General features: G+C 43.4%; 1 protein-coding gene across 3 annotated transcripts in view; it reads left to right on the top strand.

The window, feature by feature from the left end:
- Nucleotides 1–16,348, top strand: part of exosc9 (exosome component 9) — a 137,356-nt gene extending 121,008 nt beyond the window's left edge. For all 3 annotated transcript variants that reach the window (XM_068023212.1, XM_068023299.1, XM_068023128.1), the window contains 3 exons: nucleotides 8,869–9,047; nucleotides 9,131–9,209; nucleotides 15,249–16,348. In XM_068023212.1, the coding sequence (XP_067879313.1) occupies nucleotides 8,869–9,047; nucleotides 9,131–9,209; nucleotides 15,249–15,348 (358 nt within the window). In that variant the 3' untranslated portion in view covers nucleotides 15,349–16,348. The remainder of the gene's footprint in view (nucleotides 1–8,868; nucleotides 9,048–9,130; nucleotides 9,210–15,248) is intronic.
- The last annotated feature ends 1,459 nt before the right edge of the window (nucleotides 16,349–17,807 follow it).

The raw sequence follows: 17,807 nt of genomic DNA, 5'->3' as shown, positions 1-17,807 counted from the left end.
GAAGCTTTTTCCCAGGGTGGAAGAGTCAGTTACTAGCAGACATAGGTTTAAGGTGCGAGGGGCAAAGTTTAGAGGGGATGTGCGAGGCAAGTTCTTTACACAGAGGGTTGTGAGTGCCTGGAACTTGCTGCTGGGGGAAGTTTAAGAGGCATCTTGACAAATACATGAATAGGATGGGAATAGACGGGTACGGTCCCCGGAAGTGCAGAAGGTTTTAGTTTAGACAGGCATCCAGATCGGCACAGGCTTGAAGGGCCGAATGGCCTGTTCCTGTGCTGTACTGTTCTTTGATCGTGTTAGGGACCCGGCAGCTTTAAAAGGGCGGAAGGCAAGCAATCAGTGAGGGTGCTGGGGGTAAAGTTTTTGGTGTTGCTTATCTGTGAGAGTTTTTGTTTTGCATATAAATGTTGACATTTGTAGCTTGTGCAGAGGGCTCCAACTAAGTCTGACTCGGGATCTATCTGTCCTGAGTCAGTGAGTGGAAGGAAGGGGGTTGTATGTGCCTGGAGTTTGAGATTTAAACATTTAATCTGGTAACCAGTCCAACGATGGGAATTGTGCATTCTGGAGGCAGCACTTCAGAGAATGAGGACCATGCCCCAATCAGGGACAGAAGGACAACTGGGCATGGGCATGCGCAGCTGGTCAATTGGCTCCCTGTTTTGTGGGAGGGAGAGCAGGTGGCAGTGTCGGGTGAACACATGTCAGGAGATGCGCCTACCAACAGGCAGGGTATACCGACCGCGTCTGAGCTATCTGCAGCTGTCAGAACGCCAATGCAGAAGAAGGCTGCATCTGTCACGTGAGCCGGTGACATTGCTCTGTTTGATGGTGGCAGTGGATGTAGCCTCAAACTGCCTCGGTGACCATCCAATGCCGGTTGCTCTAAAGGTGACCGTCGCCCTTAACCTTTATGCATGTGGCTCTTTCTAAGCTTCGAAGACAGACCTGTGCGGAGTCTCCCGAGCAGCAGCGCACCACTGGATAAAGGTTGTGGCTGATGCACTGTTCAGACGTGCTCACAATTTCATTAGTTTGAAAACGGACAACACCAGTCAAGCTGAACGAGTAAGAGGATTCAGCACAATAGCTGGGTTCCCATGGTTCGGGGCATTATAGACTGTACGCATGTGGCAATTAGATCACCAGCAGGTCATACAGGGGCATTCATAAACCGAAAAGGCTTCTAATCATTGAACATTCAGGCTTGCATGTGATCATCGCAACAGAATCAAGCAGGTTTGTGCACGATACCCAGGGACATACTGGATACCCAGTATGCCACAATGCATACATTCTCAGAAGCTCTCAGGTGCCTGCTCTTTTCAGTCCCCCGACAGACTGGAAGGCTGGATACTTGGCGACAGGGCTTATCCTCTGAAGACATGGCTGATGACACCCGTGAGAATCCCAAGGGTTCATGCTGAGGAACGCTTCAATGAGAGTCATACAGCCAAATCAAACAAACAATTGGCCTGCTCAAGGTGAGATTTAGGTGTCAGGACCGCTCAGGTGGAACACTGCAGTATGCGCCAGCACGGGTATCCAGGATTATTGTCGTTTGCTGTGCCTTGCATAACCTGGCGATGGAAAGGGGAGACGCCATTCAGAAGGTTCTAGATAACTGTGAGGCGTCATCAGATGAAGATGGAGTTTCTGATGAGGACGATGAACAACACCCACATGATGGCAGGGGAGAGGAAGCAGAATGTTCTCTGGAATTAAGAGCAAGAAAGACCCGGGATGCCCTAATAGACAGGCATTTCTCTTGAAAGGATCGCTGCATGCAAGGATTTCACATTGTGGCATGCACTGAGCCATTGTGGGATTGCGAGAGGGGAAAGACATGCACATCAAAGGGAAAAGTTGATCAGATTAAAAACATCATGTCACAATGAACCCAACCCAAGTGTGTGACATCTCATATATAACCGCTTCAGCAGCGCAACGATGCTACCTTATGGATGACATATGCAAAGTTAAATGTTCAAACCACAAATTTATTTACAGTGATGTAATGTGCACTTGAAATAAATAATCGGAAGATAACCCAGTGAACCAGGAGTGATACTGTGATTTCTTAAAACGTTTGCAGGTGCTCTTGCATGTGGACGATCCCTCATCACCAGAGGCAGGTGGCTGATTGGGCTGCCACCCTGCTCTTGATGACTTTGGCGGACATCCTGTGCCTGCTCGTGGCCGTGCAGGCCACGGCATATCAGGGGGCTCATGAGAAATATCAGGTACGCCCTCCAACACCCTGGGAGTTTGCGGTTGACATGTCACCAGCTGAGGGAGCAAGGGGCTGCATGATGCATCAGGAGCGCCCTGAGAGGTGTTCCCATGTGCTATCAACTGCTGCCCTTCCTGAAGCTCAACTGATCCTCAAAGCTGACCTCAAAGGGATGAGCAGCCTCGACCTGCCACATGCACATCTGAGTTTGCGGCCTGATGGCCTGGTCCAGGCAGGCTATACTCCCTGAGATCACGGATGGCTTCCAGTACCGGCCCCTCTACTGCAGCCGCCAATCTGTCAATGGAGGATGGCAGATGGACAAATGCCTGAGAGTTTGCAGCAGACATGCCTTGGATGGAAGTTTCCAGGGTATGTGCTATGGCTCGCAGCGTCTCTGGCAACTCCGCCAGATGTTCATGCACCGCATGTTGAACCTGTAACATCTCCCGCCGAATGGATGCTCTGAGGTGCATCATCAGCTTGCGGCTCTACACTGGCCTGGCCACCTACACTCCTCCGAGTGTGTGGGGCATCGGCCGGTTCTGCCTCTGGTGGTTGGTCTGGCAACTATGCTGTGCTAACACCCGTAAGTGGTGTCGTTTCCGCGGAGTCAGTAATCCCAACCGTGGTGGAAGTATCTGCGCTGCCACATGGTGAGGTGCGAAGATGTGACGGTGCACCCTCTCAGGCAATTTCCTCATCCTCAGAGGGGGACTGTTGAGCCCTGGAGACCCCTCCTGACCGCTGATGTGTTTCACCTGCAGGGAAAATCAGTTTGATCAGCACCACAGATTGCAGCACATGTCCCTTACTGCAGTTTACACACATTTGTGTGAATCACCTTTTATTAGCACAGTTAAGGGAACGAGACAATTACCAGTTTAGCTGCCCCCCCCAGCCTCACCCCCACCCCCCCCCACCCCTTGCACCCTCCCACCACATTATGGGTCACTCACTCCGATGACTAGGGCCACCAACCTCGCCATTTAACATGGTACGTTCTCCATCCTCCCCTGTCAGCATCAAGGCATCCTCCTCCATACTTGCCAGGTATGCCTGATTATCCTGGCCGCCATCGGTCTGGGACCGCTCTCGGGCATTGTGAGCCCTCTTCTCCTATTTAAACAAGCACACCTAGTTTAGACATATGATTTGGTCTCTTACACTCTCACCCATTGGGTTCATTGTTGCATTTCAGCACTACTGCAATGCAGTGCCCAATTTGAACACTATTGGATCACCATGCATCCCAGACCTGCCCATGCTGCATCCAATACAGTGCAGCAGGCAAGGACTGCTCATTGCTGTTTTCGACCTTGCATCGTTTGGACAGAATGACTCTTCTCTGACACTTTCACAATGAGATTAATGAGGAATACCCCTTACCCGGGCAGAGCGAAGCAGGTCATTGAGTCGCTTGCGGTACTGATGCCATGTCCTCCGTACCACAGAGCGGCTGCTGATCTCCTCGGCGACTTCCAGCCAGGTCCCCTTGGTCACTTCTGCAGGCCTTCTTCAGCCATCGGCGTTGAATAGTATGTCCCGTCTTGCCTCCACCACCTGGAGGAGGACCTGCACAGATTCCTCTGAGAATCTGGGGGCTGTGGTGAACCTTCTCCCCACCATCGCTCTGGATTTTGTCTGCAAATGTTGGCCCCTTTCCTGCCGCTGGGCAGTGTCACTCTTCCTTGACTTCTTCGCTTTCCAGTCAACTGGTCACCTCGGCACTTACACTGACAACATCTCCTCCGCTGTATTCCCCTGAGCTGGAACTGTATAACTCATTGGTTAGGCCACAACTTGAGTACTGTTTGCAGTTCTGGTCACCTCATTACAGAAAGGATGTAATTGCACTAGGGAGTTTACAGAGGAGATTTACAAGGATGTTGCCGGGACTGGAAAAATGCAGCTATGAAGAAAGATTGAATAGGCTGGGTTTGTTGAGGCAGAGACCCTCAACTCATTCAAAAGAAGTCGGGATATGCATCTCAAGTGCTGTAATCTTCAGGGCTACGGACCAACTGCTGGAAGGTGGTATTAGGATGGGTGGAACATTTTTCAGCTGGCACAGACATGATGGGCCAAATGCCTCTTTCTGTGCCGTAAACTTTCTATGATCGGAGAAGTTCCCATTAGTAATGATAGGGTCTTCACACTTCTGAATATGACCTTACTAAATAAACATGGGCCACCGTTTGATTTGTAACAACTATAGGTTTGTTTGCCAGCTTCTCAAACCAGGTGTTTTCATTTGTCTTACATTAAAGAAAATTAAATTCCCAAATTAAAAGTTATGTCGAGAAAATTAATACAATGAACCAGGTGACTGTAACAACAGGATCACCAAAATTCTTGTCCCTAGCCATTTGCAGGACTTCAGGCAGGACACTCGCAAATTATGGCTCGGGTGCCAGCGGAAATGGCAAGAAAATGAGGTGCAGTTGCAGACCCCTCGGGCTGTTTGAGATCGGCAGCTAGAGTCCTGAGTGGTGAGGAGCATGTTGACTTCTTTGAACAAAAAAAAATTAAATGGTCCTGCTTGGGAGTTTTTAGACTGCCCTAGGACCTGTGCAGGCGCTCTGTTCAAGGCACACTGCCATGTTCAAGTGCCCGGAAAGTGGATCACTAGGGAAATGAGGTCAAAGGCAAGAAAAGATTCTCCTGTCTCATCAGCATGCTTCAGACTGGTCCATGCCTACTCTAAGCACAGAACAACCGCCACCTCTTAAGGAAATCCCAGCGTAACTTTAATGGGGCAGAGGCCTAGATTGTATGTTTTCCTGACTGCCCCTTGATGTGCATTCTTTGGGAGGCAATGGTCAGTATAATCCACCTTAACTTCAAATTCTTTTATGATTTTATCCACCCTACCTGTGTAATCTGTCCAAACATGCATTCCTTTCATACCTTTGGTCCAGTGATTGTCCTTTAGTGCTCTCCCCTCTCTTTATCCTGTCTTTCGTAGTAGAGCCTCCAGATGCCACAGCGTCTTTTGGAATATCCTGCTTAAATTACTTTGCCTCTCTACTTCTCCCTCCACTCTTTCAACCATACTTGCAGTCACCTCTAACTCTTGTACATGGCTCTGTATGCGTTCTTTTCATCTATTACTTTCTTTTAATCTCCTAATAAACTGCCTTGATAATTTTTCTACGTTAAAAGGCATAATATAGATGGTGGTTGTTTTGTGTAATAGTAATAAAAAGTAAAAATAGAAAAAGCAAAAAGTAAGGGTGTGTAGCCTTTTACGCAAAAGAGAAGTTGAGTTTAGCAGAGATGTACTTGGCTGTTCCACGTGCAAATAAGATGGAAACCCTGTGAACAGGGATAAGAGACATGAAGGAGAAGAAAACTAACTTTGATGTCTGCAGTAAATCATTAGGTCAGAAGGAGAGATTGGATCAAGAACTTGGTAGGCACAGCAACAGATATTGAGTGGCTTCAATTTACCAAGGATAGATTGTGAATTCTATAAAAGGGTAGAAGTAAAATTGTGACCCTGGGTTGTTACATAAACAGTTGGAAGAAGGACTTGTGTGAGCTGAGGAACTATTGTACCTGATATTAAGTAATAAATAAGGAGATGACAGATGAATTGGGCGGCGCAGTAGTTAGCACTGCCGCCTCACAGCTCCAGCGACCCGGGTTCAGTTCTGGGTACTGCCTGTGTGGAGTTTGCAAGTTCTCTCTGTGACTGCGTGGGTTTCTGCCGGGTGTGCCGGTTTCCTCCCACAGCCAAAGACTTGCAGGTTGATAGGTAAATTGGCCATTGTAAATTGCCCCTAGTATAGGTAGGTGGTAGGAGAATGGTGGGGATGCGGTAGGGAATATGGGATTAGTATAAATGGGTGGTTGTTGGTCGGCACAGACTCAGTGGGCCGAAGGGCCTGTTTCAGTGCTGTATCTCTCTATGAGTCTATGACTGTCTATGAATTGAACAGGTATTTTGCATCAGTTTTCACCATAGAGGATACAAGTCACATCCCAGAAATAGCTGTACATCAGGAAATGGATGGGAGGGAGGAACTCAAGAAAATTACAATCACCAGGGAAATGGTACTAAGCAAATTGTTGGAGCTGCGGACCGACAGGTCCCCAGGTCCTGACAGACTTCATCCTAGGGTCTTAACAGTGGCTCGTGAGATAGTTAATGCATTGGTTTTAATTTTCCAAAATTCCGTAGATTCAGGGAAGGTTCCATTAGATTGGAAAATAGCCAATGTAACTCTTTTATTCGAAAAGGGAGGGAGACAGAAAGCAGGAAACTACAGGCCAGTTAGCTTAACATCTGTCATAGGGAAAATATTAGAAGCGATTATTAAAGAAGTTATAGCAGGGCACTTAGAAAAATTCATGGTAATCAGGTAGAGTCAACATGGTTTTCTGAAAGGGAAATCATGCTTAATCAATTTATTGGAGTTCTTTGAAGAAGTAACATGTACTGTGGATAAAGGGGAACCGGTGAATGTACAGTATTTAGATTTCCAGAAGGCATTTGATAAGGTGCCACATCAAATGTTGTTGTGGAAAATAAAAGCTCATGGTGTAGGGGGTTTCATTTTGGCATGGATAGAAGATTGGCTAGCTAACAGGAAACAGAGAGTAGACTTAAATGGGTCATTTTCTGGTTGGCAAGATGTAATGGGTCGTATGCCACAGGAATTAGTGCTGGAGCCTCAACATTTTACAACTTATATAAATGACTTTGATGAAGGGACTGAAGGTTTGGCTGCTAAATTTGCTGATGACACAAAGTTAGGTGGGAAGGTGAGCTGTGAAGGGGACATAAGGAGCCTACAAAGGAATATAGACATGTTAAGCGAGTGGGCAAATATCTGGCAAATGGAGTATAATGTGGGAAAATGTAAAATTATCCATTTTGGCAGGAAGAATAAAAAAGAAGCATATTATCTAAATGGTGACAAATTACAGAGCTCTGAGATGCAGAGAGATCTGGGTGTCCGAGTGCATGAATCGCAAAAGGTTAGTGTGCAGGAAAGCTAATAGAGTGTTATCATTTATTGCGAGGGAAATTGAATACAAAAGTTGGGAGGTTATGCTTCAGTTATACAGGGCATTGGTAAGACCACATCTGGAGTACTGTGTACAGTATTGGTCTCCTTATTTAAGGATGTAAATGCGTTGGAAGCAGTTTAGAAAATGTTTACTAGACTAATACCTGGAATTGTCTTATGAGGAAAGGTTGGACAGGCTAGGCTTGAATCCGCTGGAATTAGAAGAGTAAGAGGTGACTTGATTGAAACATAGAAGATTCTGAGGGGTCTTGACAGGGTGGATGTGGAAAGGATGTTTCCCCTTTAGGGAGAATCTAGAATCTAGTCACTGTTTAAAAATAAGGGGTCGCTCTTTTAAGACATAGGTGAGAATTTTTTTCTCTGAGGGTCGTGAGTCTTTGGAACTCTCTTCCTCAAAAGGCAGTGAAAACAGAGTCTTTGAATATGTTTAAGGCAGAAGTAGATAGATTCTTGATAAGCAGGGTGGTGAAAGGTTATTGGGGGTAGGCAGGAATGTAGAGTTCAGGTTATAGTCCGGCCAGCCATGATCTTATTGAATGGCAGAGTGGGCTTGAGGGGCCGAGTGGCCTACTCCTACTCCTAATTCGTATGTTCATATAACCAGGAGATGGTAACACAGGTCAGAATCAAAATGCCTTGGTGACAGTGACTACAATATGGTAGCATTTAGGTTCAGTTTATGATAGGAGAATAACTACAATAGAAACACTCAACTTTAGAAACACAGTTAGAAAAACTAAGTTGGACAGTGGAATTAGACAGGAAAGTATAACAAGTCGGGAAAGTATAATGTGCATCATACTTAGAAATACTAGACACAGATTATATAATAGATACACGGCACAAGTAAAGAAGGGTATCATGAGGGAAGGCTTTTTTTAAAATTCATTCATGGGATGTGGGCATCGCTGGCCAGGCCAGCATTTATTGCCCATCCCTAATTGCCCTTGAGAAGGTGGTGGTGAGCTGCCTTCTTGAGCTGCTGCAGTCCATGTGGGGTAGGTACACCCACAGTGCTGTTTTTTTTATTGACTTCGTAGCGGTTAGATACAACTGAGTGGCTTACTAGGCCATTTCAGAGGGCATGTAAGAGTCAACCGCATTGCTGTGGGTCTGGAGTCACATGTAGGCCAGACCAGGTAAGGACAGCAGATTTCCTTCCCTAAAGGACATTAGTGAACCAGATGGGTTTTTACAACAATCGACAATGGTTTCATGGGTATCATTAGAATAGCTTTTTTTAATTCCAGATTTATTAATTGAATTCAAATTGCATGTTCTGCTTTGGTGGGATTTGAACCCATGTCCCCAGAGCAATACCCTGGGGTCTCCGGGTTACTAGTCGAGTGACAATACCAGTACGCCACCGCCACTGCCTGATGTGGGCAACAATGGAAGTAATGTAGGAAATGAGGGCAAAAAAATGATTGTTTCTGAAGTACAAAGGTACAAACATGGTATATTAAAATCTTAATAGGAAAGTTCCTATCAATGGTAGCAATTAATATGTTTTTGAGAAAACATAGCACTTTCTTTTTGCAAAGGTTTTATAGTGCTTGAGTAATATATTTCTTAACTGTTCCAAACCAATCTAAGTGTTCCAAAACCAATTGTACATGCTCCTGGAACAGGCCAAATTGGGGAAGGGATTCAAAATGATTGGATGATTGATGATCTGGAAGAAGAGGAGGAAGAAGATGAAGAGGATATCGTTCCTGAACCAGGTGCCCAGAGTTTGGGCAATGATAATGAAAAAGCAAGCACACATACAGACGGTAAATATGCTGCATCTGTGTTGTCCAGTGTTCAATTAGAATTTGAGATTTGCTGACTATTTAATGTGTCTCTTTTTGTATAGCTGAGGTTATCCAACTGACTGACAGTGAAGAGGAGGAAATGATGATACTGGAACCAGAAGGAATGCAAAAGAAAGGAAGGTGGGTTGGAACGAAACCTATGAAAAAATTGAATTGCTTGATACTTTTACTTCCAATTTAAATTAGACAAATCCAATTATTTTAATAATGGTTTTTGGCTGTTTCTGCATAAAAAAATGGATTCAGTGTTCATTTCAGTATTATATGAATAGATGACTTCAAGACAGCAGTGCTGTTGGGAGAAATGTTTTAATAAGAAAACATTTTTATACTTTTTTTAGTCCAGTAAGTTGGTTTGGTGGCAAAACAGGAGGATAGAGCTTAAACATTGTTAATAACGCAATCATAACATAAGAGAAAGGAGTAGGCCATTCGGCCCTTCAAGCCTATTCCACCATTCAGTATGTTCATGGCTGATTTTCTACCACAACCAGAACATCAGTACAAAAGACAAGGCTGAAGCATTTGCATCCACCTTCAGCCAGAAGTGCCAAGTAGATGATCCATCTCGGCCTCCTCCTGAGGTCCCTAGCATCATAGATGCCAGTCTTTAGCCAATCCGATTCACTCCATGTGATATCAAGAAACGGCTGAAGGCACTGGATACTGCAAAGTCTATGGACCCTGACAATATTTCGGCAATAGTACTGAAGACTTGTGCTCCAGAACTATCCACGCCCCTAGCCAAGCTGTTCCAGTACAGCTACAACACTGGCATCTACATGCCAATGTGGAAAATTGCCTTGATATGTCCTGTGCACGAAAAACAGGATAAATCCAACCCAGCCTATTACCATCTTATCAGTCTACTCCTGATCATCAACAAAATGATGGAAGGGATGGATCATTGACAGTGCTATCAGGCGGCATTTGCTCAGCAATAATCTGCTCACTGACGCTCAGTTTGGGTTCCACCAGGACCACTCTGCTCCTGACCTCATTTTAGCCTTGGTCCAAACATGGACAAAAGAACTGAACTCAAGAGGTGAGGTGAGAGTGACTGCCCTTGACATCAAGCTGTCCTGTTAGTTAATCTCTCCTGCCATCTGCCCTATCACACACCTTCCCTTTTGTTCTCTTTCTCCAGCACCCCCACCACCCTTCACTTGCTTAAAACCTAATTCTTTTCTAACCTTTGCCAGTTCTGATTAAAGGTCACAGACCTGAAACGTTAACTCTGCTTCTTTCTCCACAGATGCAACCTGACCTGCTGTGTATTTCCAGCACTTTCTGTTTTAATTTCAAATTTCCAGCATCTGCAGTATTTTGCTTTTATTATTATGGCTGATCTGTTTGTGTCTTGAACTCCACACTCCCATCTACCCCCGATAACCTTTGATTCCCTTGCCTAACAAGAATCTATCTACCTTTGCCTTAAAAACATTCACCATCACCACCACCACCAGAGAGTTCCAAATTCACACAACCCTCTGACAGAAAAAAATTCTCCTCATCTCTGTCCGAAAAGGGTGACCCCTAATTTTAAAATCCCTAGTTCTGGACTCACCCACAAGAGGAAACATCCTCTCCACATCCACTTTGTCAAGACTGTTCAGGATCTTATAAACTTCAATCAAGTCTCCCCTCACTCTTGTAAATTCCAGTGAAAACAAGCCCAGTCTGTCCAATCTTTTCTCATAAGACAACCTGATCATACCAGGTATTAATCTAGTAAACCTCCTTTGAACCACCTCCAACACATTTACATCCTTCCTTAAATAAGGATATCAAAACTGCACACAGTATTCAAGATCTGGTCTCACCAATGCCCTGTATAACTGAAGCATAACATCGTTGCTTTTATTTTCAATTCCTCTCATAATAAAGGATAGCATTCCATTTACCTTGTTTATTACTAGCTGTACCTGCATATTAACGTTTTGTGACTCGTGCATTAGAACACCTAGATTCCTCTGCACCTCGGAATTCTGCAGTCGTTCTCCATTTGAGTAATACTCTCATTCTTCCTGCCAAAGTGAACAACTTCACATTTTCCCACATTATACTCCATCAGAACTCTGATGAAGGATCACAGCCCTGAAATGTTAACTCTGCTTCTCTCTATACAGATGCTGCCAGACCTGCTGAGTATTTCTGGCACTTTCTGTTCTCATTTCAAAAGGGAATGGAGTTTTTATAATGTGTATAGGACTCCTTTTTTACCCAATATGTAAGAAGCCAAGAAGAGAGGAATCACTGCTAGATCAAGTCGTGGGAAGTGAACCACAATAGCGGCACAGTGGCGCAGTGGTTAGCACCGCAGCCTCACAGCTCCAGCGACCCGGGTTCAATTCTGGGTACTGCCTGTGTGGAGTTTGCAAGTTCTCCCTGTGTCTGCATGGGTTTTCTCCGGGTGCTCCGGTTTCCTCCCACAAGCCAAAAGACTTGCAGGTTGGTAGGTAAATTGGCAATTATAAATTGCCCCTTGTATAGGTAGGTGGTAGGAAAATATAGGGACAGGTGGGGATGTGGTAGGAATATGGGATTAGTGTAGGATTAGTATAAAAATGGGTGGTTGATGCTCGGCACAGACTCGGTGGGCCGAAGGTCCTGTTTCAGTGCTGTATCTCTAAACTAAACAGAACAGTAAGTAAGGGTGCATCTAGGCTATAGAGATCATAACATGATGAGGTATAAGATCAAAACTGAGAAGGATATAAGTAAAACAAAGACCAAAGTAATAGATTGGTAGGAAGCTAATTATGAGGGGGTGAAGATGGTATTAGGGAAGGTAAATTGGAAAAACATATTGGCATACAAAGAATAACATTGGGAAATATTTAAAAAGGTGACTAATAGGGTTCAGGAGAAATATATTCCTCTATTTAAAAAAAAAACAACTAGCCAATAATGAGATACCATGGATGAATAAACAGATGAGTAAAATTGAAGCTAAAGAGAAAGACTGAGCACATAGACAATAATGGAGAGGATGACAAAGGGGAATATGAACAGGTTAGGAACAAAGCAGCCCGCTTGATCGGCACCTGAACCACCAACTTAAACATTCACTCCCTCCAACACTGACGCACAGTGGCAGCAGTGCTACAAGATGCATTGTAGCAACTCACCATGCCTCCTTCGTTAGCAGCTTACAAACCCACAACCTCTTCCACCTAGAAGGACAAAGGCAGCAAACGCATGGAAACACCACCACCTGGCGGTTCCCCTCCAAGCCACACACCATACCGACTTAGAAATATATTGCTGTTCTTCCACTGCCGCTGGATCAGAATCCTGGAACTCCCTCCCTAACAGCACTATGGATGTACCCACACCATATGGACTGCAGCGGTTCAAAAAGGTAGCTCACCATCACCTTCTCAAGCCTAATTAGGAAAGGGCAACAAATGCTGGCCTTGCCAGCGACACCCCCATCCTATGAAATGAATAAAAAAACGAGTGGCATGCTTCACCTACCTTATTGAATTCTTTGAAGAAGCAACAAAGAGTAGACAAGGGTAATTCACTGGGTGCGATAGTCATGGACTTTCAAAAGGCCTTCGATAAGGCTCATGACTAAAATCAGAGCATGTCGAGGTAGGGGACAAATAGAATGGATATCTAACTGGCTACAAAATACAAAACAAATTAGGGGTTAAAGGTAGTTACGCAGGCTGGCAGTAGGTGAGAAGTGGTGTTCCACAAGTATCATAGGATGTGGGTGTCTCTGGCAAGGCCAGCATTTGTTACCTTTTCCTAATTATGCTTGAAAAGGTGATGGTGAGCTACTTTTTTGAACCACTGAAGTCTATCTGGTTTTGAAGGGATAAAAGAAAAGGAAAACTTGCATTTATATAGCAACTTTCATGACCTCAGGATGCCCCAAAATGCTTTGCAGCCAATGAAGTACTGTAGGAAACGTGGCAGCCAATTTGCAGACAGCAAGCTCCCATAAACAGCACTGTGATCATGATCAGATAATCTGCTTTTGTGATGTTGATTGAGGGATAAATATTGGCCAGGACACTGGGGATAACTCCCTGGTGTTCTTTAAAATAGTGCCACGGGATCTTTTATCTTAAGAAAGCAGACAGGGCCTTGGTTTAATGTCTCATCTGAAAGATTGCATGTCCATGGGGCGGCACAGTGGCGCAGTGGTTAGCACTGCAGCCTCACAGCTCCAGGGACCCGGGTTCGATTCTGGGTAGGATTAGTATAAATGGGTGGTTGATGGTCGGCACAGACTCGGTGGGCCGAAGGGCCTGTTTCAGTGCTGTATCTCTAATCTAAAAAAAACAGTACATAACTCCCTCAGTACTGCACTGGAGTGTAAGGCTAGAGATTATGCTCAAGTCTCGAGTGGATTTGAAATCTCAGCCTTGTGATTCAGAGTACGACCACCAACTGAGCCACAGCTGATACTGCTGCTGGAACTACTAGTACAAAAACAATTTGGACTCTGGAATCAGATGTATAACATCAAAATTTGTGAATGATGGCAAATTGAGAGTTATAATTAATACTGAGGAAGACTGCAACAAAATACAAGATGACGAGTTCACAAATTTGCCAAATGGGCTTGTCGGTACTAATGTAATTTCAATACAATTTTGGTAAGAGGAATAAGGAGGCCATCTAATCATTGGAAAATAAGTCTAAATAGGGTAGAAGCACAAAGGGATCTAGAGGTACAGATTCACAAAGTATGAAAAATAGCAGTGCAGGTTAACAGTCATACAAAGTGCAAACAAAGCATTGCGGTTCATAAAAGAATAAAATTCAGAAGCAGAGAAGTTATCTTAAACTTGTATAGAACCTTGGTTAGATAACATTTTGAGTAGTCTGCACATTTCTGGTTTCCATATTATAAAAAAGATGTGGAAGTACTGGAGAAAGTGCAAAAACGATTTACAAGGATGATACCAGAACTGAGAGGGTACAACTATCAGAAAAGACTGAACAGGCTTGGGGCTCTTTTCTCTAGAAAAGGGAAGATGAGAGGTGACCTGACAGAGATCTTTAAAATTATGAAGGGGTTCAATAGGATGGACATAGAGATAATGTTTCCACTTGTGGGTGAGTCCAAACTAGGTGCTATAAGATAGTCACTAATAAATCTAATAAAGAATTTAGGAGAAACCCCTTTACTCATAGTGGAGAGAATGTGGAACTCACTACCCATCCAGTTAGTGGAGGCGAATAGCAAAGATGTATTTTGGGGGAAACTAGATAAATACATGAAGGAGAAAGGAATACAAATAGTTGTTTGGTAGTGCAGAACTTGGGTATTGCTGAAAATAGAGACATTATGTCAAACTTTTCGTCTTGCAATCATCAGGACAATCCACAAGAATACCGAAGTAAGGGAAAACAACAAATTTATATTGTGTGAGAAGAGAGTGATAATTGGTTGGCAAGTGAACTCTGATTGGTAGAGGCATTGCCATGGAGAATGCACCAGTTAACGGTGACTGACAGTTAACTGCCAAGCTTTGTTTGAAATTTAAACCAGGCAATTTGACTCTGATTGGTCAAGGCATTGCCCTGAGGAATGAACCAGCAAATGGGGCGGCACAGTGGCACAGTGGTTAGCACCGCAGCCTCACAGCTCCAGCGACCCGGGTTCAATTCCGGCTACTGCCTGTGTGGAGTTTGCAAGTTCTCCCTGTGTCTGCGTGGGTTTCCTCCGGGTGCTCCGGTTTCCTCCCACATGCCAAAGACTTGCAGGTTGATAGGTTAATTGGCCATTATAAATTGCCCCTCGTATAGGTAGGTGGTAGGGAAATATCGGGACAGGTGGGGATGTGGTAGGAATATGGGATTAGTCTAGGATTAGTATAAATGGGTGGCTGATGGTCGGCACAGACTCGGTGGGCCGAAGGGCCTGTTTCAGTGCTGTATCTCTAAACTAAACTAAACAGGCGCAATGTTTGTTCTTGAGAAAGGAATACAAGGATGTTGAAAAGGTGAGATTAAGTAAGGTGATAAAAGGCTCGTGTGGTGCATAAACATCAACATACGCTTGTTGGATCAAATGGGCTGTTTCTGTACTGTAAAATTCAATCTACTTGATGAATTTTCTGTAAAACAGTAACACATTTGAGTCAGCTACTGTTCCTGAAGTAGTTGATCCATTGTTTTTATTTCATCCTTTAGACAAATACATTCTAAAGAAGCACAGCAGATATCAACAAGCAAAATAGTATCAAATAATAAAAACAAGAAAAAACAGAAGAAAAAGGGAGCCCAGCTGTGATATTCATTTTCAAATAATTTGATATGAATTCTGTTGAAGTTTTATGTAAGAGTATGTTACTTTTATTGTGTTGCATGTTATATGTGCTATCCTAGGAGGAGGCATATAAAATGCACCAGTGTACAATTAGGTTTGGATAGATATTCTTGACTTGATGTTTATAATTTTGTAACAGCCATTGTATTTTGAACATCTAAAATTTTGTTTGGATAAATAAGTTTAACATTTCTTTAGGGGTTTTGCTAACCGTCTGTTTGACTAATTGGCAACTTTTCAGGGATTTTGTTAATTTCTAATTCATTACATTTGTTACTGTTTTTAGCAGCTCTGCATTTGATGCCATTTAATAGTTCAGCTCAAGATTGTTTGCCACTTCTGCAGACATTGCCTGCAAGAGCTGTAAAGCAATTTTTATCTTTTTATTCTTCACCTTTTTAAATTGTCTTTTTATTCCTCCTTTCAAAAAATCCTGTTAATTTGCTTAAATGTTAGCCTGTTTAACTTGTTTTTCTTAAATAAAATCCTGCAGAGAATTTTGAAAATGACTGAATAGCTCTGAAGGAATGTTCTTACAGGTTGAAAACTTAATGACACTTGAAAATCTGACCATCATGGTTTTTAGTGCAGTAGTCCATCAGTTGATCAAAGATGTTGTAGATTCAGCATCAGTTTCTGTCTTCTGATTTTTTTGTATGCAGAATGATGAACAATAATTTCCATTTTTGTAATGCCTTTTAGATAGGCGCTTCAGAAGCATAAGGAAAAAATGGACAGTGAGATAAATAATTACTCCAGTATCCTGACTTTGCAGACTTTTATATACTAAATTTGGTTTATTCATTAAGCTGAAATGTTCCTGTGTTGTTGAAATCTTTCTGATCTGAACCCAATTCAATCATTTTGCATGCCTTTCCTGTATTATACCCTTTCATCTATGACAAAACAGTTACTCCATAGGCAATTAAATTTATTAATAAATTAATGGTTTTCTCAGTTGAAATGTTAATATTGGTTGTTTACCGACATTATATATAGGTTAGCTGGGTGCTTAGGAAACAAGGCCAATGTTGGGATGCCTTTTTTGTTCGAATGTCCCAACAACAACTTATAGAGTGACTTTAACGTAATAAAACATCCCAAGGCAATTCACAGGATCATTAGAAAGCCAAATTCGACACAGAGCCACAGTTAGGGCAGCTGGCCAAAAGCTTGGTCTAAAAGGTAGATTTTAAGGAGCATTTTAAAGAGGAAAGAGAGTTACAGGGAATTCTAGAACTTAGGGCCGAGGCAGCTGAAGGTACAGCTACCAACAATTCAAATCAGTGTTTTTTTTTTATGCTGCCACTGTATAGAGTCTAGACAGAGAGGTTCTTATATTGTACTGTTTACACAATCTTTATTGCATAGTACCTATTATACACTCCACACTAGCCTGTGTGTCTCCTTCAAAAGCCACGTTGTAACTGTTCTCGAGTCTCTCCCACATCATCTCTTACCCCATCCTGGCGGGTGGTGATCTTTACATTTTCTCAAGATTAACCCCTTGATACCCTTATACTACATCTCCTCCTAAGTCTTCTTCCCAATATATATTTACATAAATTCACATTTTTATTTCAATGCTACCCCATCTCCCCCCAAGTCTTTGACTTCATAGATTCAACCTATCAGGAGGCTTCAGAACTCTCCCTGATCTTGTTGGCGTCAGATGTGGAAGATTGGTAGTCTTTCTTTGATCCCTTGTTTCTTGACTGGGACGGCCTGCGTTGAGGTTTGTAGAATTGGATACTTTTTGAAATTTTCAGTTCATCATCTGAGTCATCTAAATGTATGACCGACTGACATCTTTGATGTAAAGGAATGAGATTCCTTCTATTTCTCCATATAGAACCTTCTTGAGTTTGTAGTAGATAAGATTGCTGTTGATTCTCGTCTTTCTGGAGAATTACCCCTTCTGTATTTTGGTCTTGTACCCATACCTTTTGCCCTTCTGACAACTTTGGTAGGTTCTTGTACAGTACAGAAACATAGAAAATAGGAGCAGGAGTAGGCCATTCAGGCCTTCGAGCCTGCTCCGCCATTCATTATGATCATGGCTGATCATCCAACTCAGTAACCTGTTCCCGCTTTCCCCCCATATCCTTTGATCCCTTTCGCCCCAAGCGCTGTATCTAACTCCTTGAAAACATACAATGTTTTGGCCTCAACTGCTTTCTGTGGTAGCCAATTCCATAGGCTCACCACTCGCTGGGTGAAGTAATTTCTCCTCATCTCAGTTCTGAAAGGTTTATCCCGTTTCCTTAGACTATGACCCCTGGTTCTGGACTCCCCCACCATCGGGAACATCCTTCCTGCATCTACCCTGTCAAGTCCTGTTAGAATTTTATAGGTTTCTATGAGATCCCCCTCACTCTTCTGAACTCCAACGAATATAATCCTAACCGACTCAATCTCTCTTC

Source organism: Heterodontus francisci, chromosome 1 (assembly GCF_036365525.1).
Source record: "Heterodontus francisci isolate sHetFra1 chromosome 1, sHetFra1.hap1, whole genome shotgun sequence".
Classification (NCBI taxonomy): Eukaryota; Metazoa; Chordata; class Chondrichthyes; order Heterodontiformes; family Heterodontidae; genus Heterodontus; species Heterodontus francisci.
The sequence above is the reverse complement of the archived record's forward strand: the minus strand, read 5'-3'. Positions and strand labels throughout refer to the sequence as shown.